Raw genomic sequence first — 12250 nt, forward strand, 5'->3', positions numbered from 1 at the left:
TTAGTAAAACATCGACTGCGACTCAGACTTTCGAGCACTTCATTTTGGTGTGCAAATGCATTAATTTGTTTATAAAAGTTTGTGCACAAATTATTATTTGCATTTCTCGACGTGCGTGAATACAACTAAGGGCAATCTGAAAAGGTTTAAGCGAGCACAATTCTACAGTTGGTTCGATAACTAACGAACGTAGCCAGAGTGCACAGCTCATTTGTTGCGGGTTTCAAAAGCGTCTTCGCTCACGAGCTTCGTGCCAAGTGCAACGAGCACTCCTTGTTTATCAACGAATCGACCCACCTGTCCTGCGACTCCACATAGATGTTGAGGTGCCGCTCAAAGCAGCTGGACACCAGGCCTTGGAAAGGGTTCACATTGGCCAGTGGGACCTGAACAACCGACAGCACAATTAGGACTGAGATTCTCTCCAGGCAGAAAAATAGAGAACACAAAGATTGTTATCGAGGAAACCTAAGATTTGTCACAATCGAAAAAAAACACTGAAAACACGGAACTTTAGTCATAACCCACTCAATATCATTAGTATTGGTCATTATTCACTGGTTTCTTGGGACAATGAAGAGTCACAGGAATAATAAGAAACAAAACTGCAGTGTTCTGAAATTATTCCAAGTCTCTACACTGTTTCGTCTTCTCTAAAGTCCAAACATACGGCAGTGGCAATAAAAAGAAACAAAATCTTCGGCAAAAAAAAGTGTCGATTTTTGTGATGTGCAATTCTGAACGGGCCCTACCTGAGGCGAGTCCTTCTCGGCTTCCATGTCCTCGGCAAAGGGGTTTTTGTCCTCGGCCCCGTCCTCAAACGGGTTCTTGCCCTTCTCCGCCTGCGTCCAGCGAAACCCGCCAGCCACACCCGGGTCACGTCGTAAACGTGAAAAACTTTAAAACATGCACACGCACACTCCATACTGCCTTAAACGCATATTTGACTGGCACGTGTGGTGTCCCCAACCGCCCCTGTATCAAAGTGTCCTCGACAGGGCGACAAAATAAGTCGCAGGGCCAGAATCTTGTCTATCGGTCGTAAGAGCCTTGGCAAAGCAGACGAGTTGCTAGAGGCACCCCTGTTGTCGTGGCGTTCCAGCCTACGACTGCCAGAATTTTTGTTAACTGACCAACTGGAGAGGAGAATTTACAGCAAAATAGGTAACCGTTGAATTTACCCCCCTCCCCTTCCTGCTGCTGCTCTTCGAAGTCCAGGATCACAGCAAGTGCCAATATTACGAAGCTGTGTCGTCCCCAACTGAAAATCGAGAAGACGAAATAATAAAAGTTATATGTACAAGCTCAATCATTCTGACAGAGATCGGTAAGCATATACAGGGGTGGAACTCATGAAATGTACTTGGGAGCAGCCACGGGAGCAGCTGAAACAGCTGTTTTGGAGCAGGTGGGGAGCAGCCAAAACTACATTCTGGAGCAGGCTAGGAGCAGCTCAGAACACTTTTCATTGCATTTCAGCTTGTGTCTTAGATGAGCACGGGCACAATTTCAATTGTGCTTAGCAGCACAGATGAACATAAGTGGTTAGGGATCTAGGTAGATGGGATAACAGTGCAACAGATGCAAAAACTTGAAACCATATGTTTCTGAAGATAGTGTCCCTGAAATTTTCTGAGTGGCTTTCAGCTGCTCAAAATGCAAACCAGCTCTGCTTATTGCACAACCCACACGTGCTCGACAAAGTAATTATATGTGTGAGCCATGTGACGTGCGTAAGCAATGGATGTACGTGCAGTTGTGCGGAGGCACAGGGTAACAAATTTCAAGTTTACCTTTTGTGCAACTCAATATCGAAGCAGCAGACTATGATTAACGGAGTTATCATATTCTAAGCGATAAGCAGGAGCAAAGTTAAAGTATGCCAAGCAGATCTACCGCTCGCGTGAGAGCTGCTGGCCTGCAAGGTTTCGGATCGGACCGCGTTTCAGTTCTATCAGATCACGATTTATCTTGTAGGAATGCGGTTCCAACTTTTTTTACGATGAAGTACTAAAAGAAAATTTTTGCTCATATGTTTTCAACTGGCTGACGTCCGGATCCCGGGCCGTAAAGCTCGACCTCACCACGGCCGACTTGCTTAACCGTTGATGGTTGAAGAATAACAATCCAGTCGCAGGTGGTGTAGAGCTTGGAATCCGACCCCCGAGTTTTTTCGCGCACTTCCAACTTGGGATACACAGGGAGAATAAAGAGAACAAAGGATTGCTAGGCCGACCAAGCTAAACGCGCTCGTTGTTGCCAATCCAGTCGATAAAAACCGAAACCAAGACAAAATACAATTTATTTGGCTGTGAAGCAGTTTCCGCAGGATGGCGCAGACAAATGCGTCTGGCACAAGATGGCACAAATGGCACAGCCGTTCCACCCCTGCATATAATCTGCGATAGGCCTTCCATCTGAACAGCACCGTCTGCCGGAGATTGCTCCCATTTGTGACACACGCCGCGGAATGGCGCAGAATGACAGGAAAGGGTGTAAACTGCGCAACCGCCAGCGAGTTTGTTTTTGCGAGCTACAAACCACGAACCACAGCAAAGCACTTGGCTCACTATCTCAAGGTGACGAGTTGAACCTCTGGTGGGGACTGGTGTTTTTATATGGTTCCCTATGGGCGTAACGCTTTTCAGTGTCTGTCTTTCGTAACAGCCAGCCATTACATCCGGCTGTAACAGCTAAGGTCCCTCGATTAACGCTTTGCTAAGTAGCGACAGTGACTGATGTGCTGACATACTCTCCCATTGGCCCGCACCTGCGTTCCGTTTCTGGTTTGAAATGACATGATAGATTTCACTCAACCTCACTCTCGAGTAGCAGTTTTGGTACCTTGTTGATCGAAAACCTACCTGCGTCCAGCGTTGTTCTATCCGAATCGTCGCGTGAAACGGCCCGCCGGAATAACCCGGAAGATTTTGAACACGGCCACGGTGGGCGGATTAGGAAGAATGCAACGGACCGCGCACTAGCAAACCACAGGAGCGAGGAGAGGAGGGCGGGGGAGGTTGACTTTTAGTTACCTCACATAGCGTTCATCTAGTCTAGTCAAGTATTCCAGAACTTCATGAAAATCAGCTGATAAAACACACATTAAAAGCACTGTAAACAGACCGGTTGCAGACGTGAGTCAGGCACCGAAATATTGCATAAAAATTAACCATTGCTAGATGGGTAAACTTAGATCCACTTCTACTTTTCCTCATCTGGTGCAGTATATCTGTTCTCACCGTAATGTTGGTCTAAGAATTTCCAAAGTACACGTCCGTTCCGAGACATCAACATCAGCACCGAGCGTTGCATCCATAAAGCGAGGGTGTTTCAATCAACACGACAAGTTAAACACCGAGAAACGGAGAAACAAAAAACGAATGAGACTCGTCCGTTAATTATTTGTCTGTGTCTCAGGGTTTAGATTACAATGCTTCCTAACCAGTTCACCGCATGCTTTCGCTTTTTGAGTCTCAATCGAGCCTGTTCCTTTCCGTGTAAAAACGCGAGACATGCCTACCTCCGCGCCCTGTGGCTGGGCTGGAGGCAGGCGGGGTCCCCTGGCACCCTCCAGGGTGGCCCCCGTGAAGCGCCGGCCCAGCAAGGTCTCCCAGTTGGTGGTCTTCTGAATAGCCACCAGCAGCAGGCGCACCTCCATGTCCTGCACCCGCTGGGCCATCAGCTGACTCAGCTCCTTCCTGGGACATGCCGATGTACACATCACGAAAGAGGCGTGGCACACATGGGAATCACCAAAGTCAGCGGGTGGTTTTCGTAATAGGCTGGCATTACCGACAAGAAACGTTTTCCGAATAAATAAAAAAAGAATGAAGCCTGAAACTAGTTCCGAGCAGGCAAGTCAGGAAAGACCAAGTTAGACCATATGTTGCCTTTGCCCCGCAAAACATTTGCTAAACACAATAGAAAAGATTTACTTTCTCCTGATCGTCGCATGCCGAAAACAGGCGGATGTCATTCAACGATCAAAACCGTCCTGACGTTTCTGCCGCTGGCAGATAGAAACGTCAGCCAGCAGTTGACTATTGTCCTTCCAGAAGCCCCAAGGACCTACAGCCTTTTGCAGACGCAGACACGCACAATCTGAGCACCATGGAAGCTTCTCCTAATTGTACACGGACTGTTGTTCAGCAACAAAAACGAAATCGGCTCGTTGGTGACCCAAGCAAATCCTACACAGTACTACCACTCACGCGTGAAAAGGTTCTTTTGTGGCCACTTGGCTGCATTCAAAAAAAAGAAATCATAGCTGACAATGTGAATTTGGTGTGTTTACAAGAAGTGACGGCCACCATAAGTGGGAATAATGACCAGAGTGAGGACAGACTATTTGCAAAATTCCCAAGTACCAAGGAGCCTGCTGGGATTGTAGTTACCTACTCTGCACATGCTCGTCTTGCCTAAAAAAAGATAACAAGTAAATGACTAAAACAAGGCAGTAGCAAATGCATGTGTGAAGTGCAGCTTGTTTTAGGTGTTTGCTTAATAAAAAGGTCAAAGTTTTCACCCGCTTCCCTCTCCCCGTGGAAAAAGGAAAGGGAAGAGTTTTTTTTATTTTTTGCACACACGGTGATGACGGGGCACGAGGACAAAATCTCTGCAAACTGTCGCCCATAAAGCTATCACTTTAGAACTATCGCTGTAGATGCCAGACTGTGCAATGGGTGCAACCACAGACCCAGCGTGCTCCTCGGTGCTCGCGAATCTGTCTTCTTGCTGCCGGTGCTCGAGTGGAGCACTTGCCTGGTGATGTGGCAGAACTCGACGGCGATGCGCTCGCTCACTTCCCAGTCGGCCGGGAACAGCTGACCAAACTTCTCTTCAAACTCCAGCAGGTGCTTCTTGATCCAGGTGTAGCGCCGGTCGATTCGGTCCAGCCAGGCAACCTGCCAAGGACAGGAGGAAAAGGAGTCACTGGCATCCTCGGACGGTTCAAAGGAGGGTACAACGTGGGTTCACAGACGGGGTCTCTAGAAAACCGGGGGTTGCCCAGAGTAGCCCCCCAGGTTCCCCGAGCCCCCACATTTCCTCGACCGTCTCCACCTCTACCTGAACGGTTCTTCTTCTTGTAACTATAAGCCAATAACTTCCTAGTGTGTGAACGATTGTTTAGACCAGGGGCTCTTATCTACACAACAGGACCGAGGGACCGCAACGTCGCCACCTGCTGCGATCGGTCCTCGCCGCACCGTCGACCAATCGGAGCAGGCAGCGATGTACCGGTCCCTTGGTCCCGCCGTGTAGATTAGGGCCCCAGGGGTCTCCAAAAATAAACCCATGGAAGCGTTCTAATCAGCCCGCCAATTGACGCAGTCTTTCGATTGACGCCCAGCCCGCTGCTACGAACGCAAAAATAAGCAAAAAAAAATAAAATGGCACCACATTGAGCACAAAAAGGGCCAACAAAGTTATAAAAAAGCCTGAAAGAAAACTGCATCAAAACACGGGATCTCTAGCCATAATATTTATCGTACGTTGTCATCCCCAGAATTAATATTCGTAGTTCTTTGGTTTATGTCTGTGTAACTATGTGACAAAATTCTTTAGCGTTCTCATGAATATCGGGCTTAGTCTCCTGCATCATACATTTTCATCAGCAGATCTACCATCTCATTAGTCTTCTGCCTTGTGTGAATATGCCAAAAATTCCAATGAGCTTCGATTTATGTTTGGTGAGTTTCTTGGGTTACAATTTCGTAATGTCATAATTAGCAGCATATTACATCTCAAGAAAGAGTAGCGTAATCCCTCGTTAACTGATGTCAACGAGACGGCAGCAAAATATGACAGAAGCGGTAATTCGATAAAAGCAATAGCCACAAAACAGCACCAGCAGCCTTGAAGGTGGACACGAACACTGCGGAACACTCTGACCGTATATTTAATCGAACAAACCTTGGTTGTGAACATTTCATGGCAGCTTTAACGAGTAAAAAAATAAATAAGCGGTGTTTGCTGATAATTTCCCCCGGGCATCAGTTCTCCTCGAACTGCTCCAGGCATTATAAGAACACTGTCACCGCCGCTGCACTCCACTTTGTTTCGAAGCAGCCGTAGGATGTTTCGCGTCTCCGCAGTCGTCGGTGTTTCCCGAGGTGCCTCTCCGACGTCGCTTCGTGTTTACTCTGGCCACACGCAAGGTCCACAATTGCATCATCCGTGGCAGGAGCAACACCGGGAACATCCGCATTGACAAGGACAGAAGAATCAAAATTATCCTCGGTGGCTTTGCCAACATGTTTTCACACACTCCTGTACAGATCGTTGCAGCTCTGGGAATCGCGCGCCGGCTCGGCAAGCATGCTCGCAAAAGAAAATCCGACGTGTGCAAAGCAGTTGGCAATCTTTAACCTTCAAATCGCGGGCACACTTTCTCTTGCATGAAAAACTTCTCAAACCCGTCCAGTATGCCTTGCTTGTTCTGCAAAATGGTAAACACTGTCGAACGGCCGATGCTGGAATGTCGAATTCTTCGGCGATTTCGGACTTGGGCAGGCCACTTTTCTCAACCTCGCGGATGTAAGTGACTTTCGGTAAACACTCCCATTCCCTTATTCGACGCACATGTGCGTGTAATATGCCACAGGCCAACCGTAGGCGCGCATCTGGGGCAGTGTCGGCCGCGGGATGATCTCTTCCAGGCTCCATCGCTCCCTTAACTCGATTCCGACACGAGTCGGGCGGTGTCAATTGCAGGCGCCGTAAGTAGCGTCGGAACGTGGGTGCTGCTCCCTGCCTGCGTCAGCGCATCGGCATCGGAGATGGAAGCGGTGCTCTGCCCTCCGTCGCCCACTTGCTCAGTTTTCTTGTTTGCCGTTTTCCAAGTTTGCCGTTTGCCTCGGTGGAGAAGGGGGAGGGAACACAAGGGTCTCCATGCACTTCCCCGTAAGCTCGCGTGCTTTCAGCCCCTCAGCCTTCGTAACAAGTGAGGTCGGCTGCCGATACACTTAGAATAACCCGGTTCCAAATGAGTCCATTTTGGTCCGAACCACATTGAACTTCAATAAAAGCGATAATTCGAAGAAAAAAAACGATTTCTTTATAACGAGGAATTACTGCATGTGTATTCATCTTACATCTTTCCTCTACTTAAAACGTTTGCATTTATAAGCAGTGAGAGAGTGCAGGCGAGCTGGTAATCAATCGACATCTTGTAAACCCTGAGATGGGGAACGACAAAAAAACGGACGAACACGAGCTGCGTTTGAGATTTTGTTGTGTTCGTCTGTTTTTTTATCGTTCCCCATCTCAGGGTTTACAAGATGTCGATGTGCATTTATATGCTTATTGAGGCTTATTTATTTAGTATTTTCTCATTTATATTGTCTTAACTATTTTCTGGCACTCAAGATTGTGACAGGTCCCCAATTCGGTCCCTTAGTCAAAAAAAACTTTTAGCCTTTCCACTTTGGTGAAGAAGGAAGACCAGCGAAGCTGTACTATGGTGGGAATGAAGTAATGGCCGACCGCAAGTCGGCAAGCCAGAGTGGAAAGGCTGGAAAGGTTGCGCCATCTATGAGCAATGGCGGCAAGCGGACAACTGGCAAACAGAACACTCTGGACAGCTACCGCCATCTATGAGCGACGGCGGCAACCAGAGTTTTGTGTCGACATTTCTTTGCGGGGGACACAATCTTGGAGAAACTAGCCCTTAACAGCTCTGCTGTAAAATTTTAGAGACCCCTGGTTTAGGGGGCCTCCAGACTTCGGCACTGCTTTATTGGATCAATGCCAAGAGCGGGAAGGGTTCCTCGGCCGTCTGGGAAAAGTTTGAGAGCCCCTGCAGTAGCACCTAGATGCAGTAGTACGGCGATCGGGATGCGTCTCCAACTGGCGCGATTACTCCACCATTATTTTGCCCTCTCAATTTCCACGTGAAACAAATGCTTCATGGTGCAGTTTGTGATAACCCCGGCGGTGATACAGCAGCGGGGGTGGATGCAACAGGTGCCTGTTCAGCCGCAGCTGACCAGCTGCACGGCCGGCCAGTTGACGGAAACTCTGGCAACTGCGGCTTGGGACGCCTGAATACCGGTGTCCACTCGAACGTCTCCATGAGAGGCGCTTCTACGACCGACCACCAGGGTTACATAAGCCTGTAGCGTTTCCGGGAAGCTCCCGCGACGCAAAGTTTGTCACGGTTTCAGAGAAAATCCCGAAAACGCACCAGTCAGTGACCCATTCCAGGCACCGTATATGCTGGCTGCAGATCGGGAGGTACCGGTCCCCAAAGAGGAGGAGAGAAACCTGTCTCACGTCTTGGTTGGCTTGGAAGAGGTGGGTGTACTCTGCCAGCTGGAGGCTCACAAACCACTTGAGCAGCTCCTGCCTGCAAAGGGAGACGGCTCAAGCAACAGCTGCTCTCTCAGCCTACCATAGTCACTGAAAATGGGGGATTAATGCCTAAAGAATCTAATGTGTGTCCACAGAGCTCCAGTGAAGAAAAGTTATTCATACTGGCAAGTCAGCTGCAAATGATTCACTTTTTCTCGTCGTTACTTGGGTCACAAAGGTCTGGGTGTAGTTTTTGTACTCTCTAGACCTTTCCAGTTTCTCTAGACTCGTCCAGGCTTCGTCCTGGTCCAGTCACAGCTGTTGTGATACGCTCCCTGGGTTAGAAAAATGCGTAGCAAATTGCTGGGCACTTTTGTTGCACATGGAGTCTACGCTTTCAGCGCTCTTCATTTGTTAGTTTAGCGACTGGCTTAGTGCGTGGCATGTACATTTAATAGCAATTCCTGGAATGGCGATACCGGTGCTAAACCGGGTTTTAAAAGCGTGCGACAGGGTGTCAAGTTGCTACCTGGCGGACGCAGAGCGGTCGCCCCGCGGGGCTTTCCCGCCAAATAGCACCTCAACTCACGGCGATGTGTCGTGACGTGCTGGAAAGATACTTGCTCATTAACCTAGATGGTCTCGGTTCAATTCCCGCCTGGCGCAAACAATTTTTTACTGCGATGGCCTCTTCCCCCCATTCAAAACCAATCAGTGTCGAGCCTCGCGGCCACGCTTTTATTCGGGCTTCAATTCTGGGCATCACTTTTGGGCTTCATGAAATGCTGGACACCTAGCAAAGAATGTTTCACAATAAACTTTTAGCAGTGGGTTCACAGTGTCATAAAATGTTGTGACAATAGTCCATATTTGGCAATCTTTCTAACTTTAAAACCCAGCTTCTCCTTTAATTAAAGTTGGAAGATATTTTTACTAAAGTTCACCAATGAACAAAGGCAAATTAAACCCTTCACAAAATAGTCTACACTTTGCATAATTAAACAAAGTAGTGCAAATGGTTTCATCTGGATAAATCGGCGTACAGTGGAAAGAAAAAAAAATATACTCTCGTTCCCCCTTCTAAGCAAAAGTGAAGCCCTTTGTCAATCTTCAGGAAAGCTTACTTGACTTTGTTGTCCAAAAGAGACACCACCAGGCATGCATCTGCCAACTGCTGGTTCGGAGTGAAGTGCTGCAGTGCAAAGATGTCCAGTCAAGCCACTGAGTTGTAATCACGTACTTGTGGTCTCAACGAAAAATCCTGTACCTCTCAAGCAGTAGAACGAAATCAGCACTTTTCTCTTGTATTCCATCTTACCGTACTTTGCAAAAGCATAGCCATCCCACTAATATCTAATGTAACTAGGATTGTGCAAATATTAAAATGATAGTTTCAAATAATACGCTATGCGATATTCTCTTCGAGGGGAACTGCATTATTTTTTAAATGTTGTTTGCGGCAGGTTAGCCCTGCTGAGCATATTTTTTACCAAGCACCAGTGCACTGCAGAGTAGCAACACCCGCAGAGCTTGCTTCTGTGAGCGTGGCTTCTCCACAGCGCACAGGTGCTCGGTAAGAAGCACGCTCAACGGGACAAACTGACAAACTCTCAGCGATTAACACTTCGAAAAGCATAAGTGTCGCAGCCGCATGCTTAGGAGAAAAGCACACTTCCAAAGCGAGATGGTGCACGCACACACCTGGTGAATTAGAAAGAAATGGACACTTTGTGAGTGTTGATATCTACATTGGAGTAAAATTCTCAAAATTAAACTGTGGCTATTTATACGCGAGACATATAGATGACCTGACAATGTGCATCAATCTTTCTTGATTGTCATTCGTTTTTTTTTTTTTTTTTCAAACTCTTTGCATACAGCAAGAATATTTATTAATTCCTTCTATTAGGTATAGCTGTGAATCCCTGCAGGCTTAATTGTACGAAAGAGGTTGTTTTCCTGCTATCCCAAAATAGAACATGGTTAAAGTTGCGCACAAAAAGACCAGAACAGGGGATAGAAACACGTATATAACAGACAAGTGTGCATGCTTCTCTCTGTTACTGTCATTTTGTGCACAACCTTAACCGTGTCCAATCGATACCAACTCGCTCGACTGACCACCTTACTGCAGTTTATCCCAATGTGCGCATTAGACCTTCAGAGGCCACAGTCCATAAATAGAGTTATATGTTAAAATTAGCTTAGCTTAGGAGTGGACAAGTGGAAGCTTGGGAACAACATTCAAATCGAAAATATTCGGCCAAAACAACTATTCACTTCGCATTTACTTCAAACTCAAAATCCACTATTCGCACATGAATGTGACACTTTGGACTAAATATCAACGCACACAGAGCAGGAAGAAACCCTTTGTCTCGTGATGCAAGGCCAATTACCCGGCAACCAAAGAAAATCACTAAGGTGCAATCTATCTCTTGCATGAGCTCAAGAGGCTCGCAGAATATTTGTAAAATTCGCCATAGAAGCTGGACTATACAGGCACGACAAACTGGCGGAACGGCAGCTCGCTGCACCGGCCGATCTGCCGGCGAGATTTCTCTGCTCGCCGGCAGATCGGTCGGTGCACTATCTCTGCGGCACCGCGCAACAGAATGGGGCCAATCATATGCAGTGCCAGCAGTTGTGAGGATAGTAATGCCATGACAACCCTCGACACGTCGCCAACCTCGCTGCCGGCACATTCAAAAGAAGAATAGCTCAGCGAATCAGCGTGGTCGTTTTTGCACCCATGAGCACTACCACACTAGCGGAAAAGTGGCTTGCGATACGCGCGGTTTGCCAAACATCAAATGCCACCAAAATCGGTTTTGCCGCAGGACGGTGAGATTCTCCCGTCATAAAGAGAATGCTTTGTGCGCAATTTCTGGCTGCCATGCCCCCCAAAAAAATATTTTTTGGGAGGCACAGCATGGCAACTGTTCTGAGCTGCACTTTCACTTTCAAAACTAGGGTGACCGCAGCCGCTGCCACGAGCTATCCCAGCCAATCCAGCGTCAAAAACGTGCCACGTGACCTCGCGTTCTGCAACTCACTAGGCCACACCGGAAAGTGACGTGCTCTCAGCGCTGGTTTGGCTTCGATACGGCTCGTAGAGTCCAGCTGACCTTTCGGCAGTTTTCTGATCGATCTCGCGCTTGCAAAGTGCACACGCTGCATCACTCAGCATGAGCATGACGGCCATTGTTTGTTTCACCGTAAGTGAAAACGAAGCCAAACACACGAGTGTGGTGTTTCTATAGCACCACTCAATGTTCCTATTCCACCAACTTGGCCGAACACAGAACCTTCATTGCCTTGCCATTTGATCTCGGCGATTTCACAGAATGAGAGCAGAGTAGGGTGATCACATTAACGGTAGTTACACGATCATCATTAATGCCCGCCATGGTTAAGGCAATGAATGCAAAAAACAGTATGGCATTTACACACGGGTAGATGGATTTCTATAATATTTAATAACAACATTCGTAAAACATGTTTTCTAATGAAATTGCGAACGCAGAATGGCCCTTCTTTTTGAAATACCGAAAATCAGAGTCCGGAGTGAAGTCGCTTCCCGACTTGTTATCCCCACCCGGAAAACATGGCGGCGCTCGGCACATGCACTCAAGATAGTCGGTGAGTCGAGGAATTGGACGAAGTTCTCTTTTCTAGGTGCCCGATGACGATCTCAGACTTTGAAAGGGAAATTGTCAAACAGTCAAAACAACTGGGTTTGGTGTCTCTTTATCGTAGTTTCTGTAGCAACTCCTCCGGGGCAGACTTTCAAGCAGAACCGACGCAACACGGCCCCTCACGGCGTTTATAAAAGTCCACTGCGCATTTTCTTTGTCCTCACACCGTTTCAAAGAATTTGAGATCACAGAACGGGCCCTAAAAGAACTTCAAACTCGAAAGTGTGGTGTCGTCTGCTCACAGTGATAGGCGGCAC

At 47.6% G+C, this 12250-nt stretch overlaps 1 protein-coding gene across 1 annotated transcript in view; it reads right to left on the reverse strand.

Moving 5' to 3' along the window:
- Positions 1-12250, reverse strand: part of LOC8032942 (vacuolar protein sorting-associated protein 53 homolog) — a 45259-nt gene that overhangs the window by 20485 nt on the left and 12524 nt on the right. Inside the window, exons 7-12 of the mRNA XM_040212743.3 lie at positions 9420-9487; positions 8278-8350; positions 4765-4907; positions 3524-3701; positions 753-842; positions 298-386 (exon numbers count right to left, since the gene is read on the reverse strand). Coding sequence (XP_040068677.1) covers positions 298-386; positions 753-842; positions 3524-3701; positions 4765-4907; positions 8278-8350; positions 9420-9487 — 641 coding nt within the window. The remainder of the gene's footprint in view (positions 1-297; positions 387-752; positions 843-3523; positions 3702-4764; positions 4908-8277; positions 8351-9419; positions 9488-12250) is intronic.

This window comes from Ixodes scapularis, unplaced genomic scaffold (genome assembly GCF_016920785.2).
Source record: "Ixodes scapularis isolate PalLabHiFi unplaced genomic scaffold, ASM1692078v2 PGA_scaffold1__304_contigs__length_218370807, whole genome shotgun sequence".
Classification (NCBI taxonomy): domain Eukaryota; kingdom Metazoa; phylum Arthropoda; class Arachnida; order Ixodida; family Ixodidae; genus Ixodes; species Ixodes scapularis.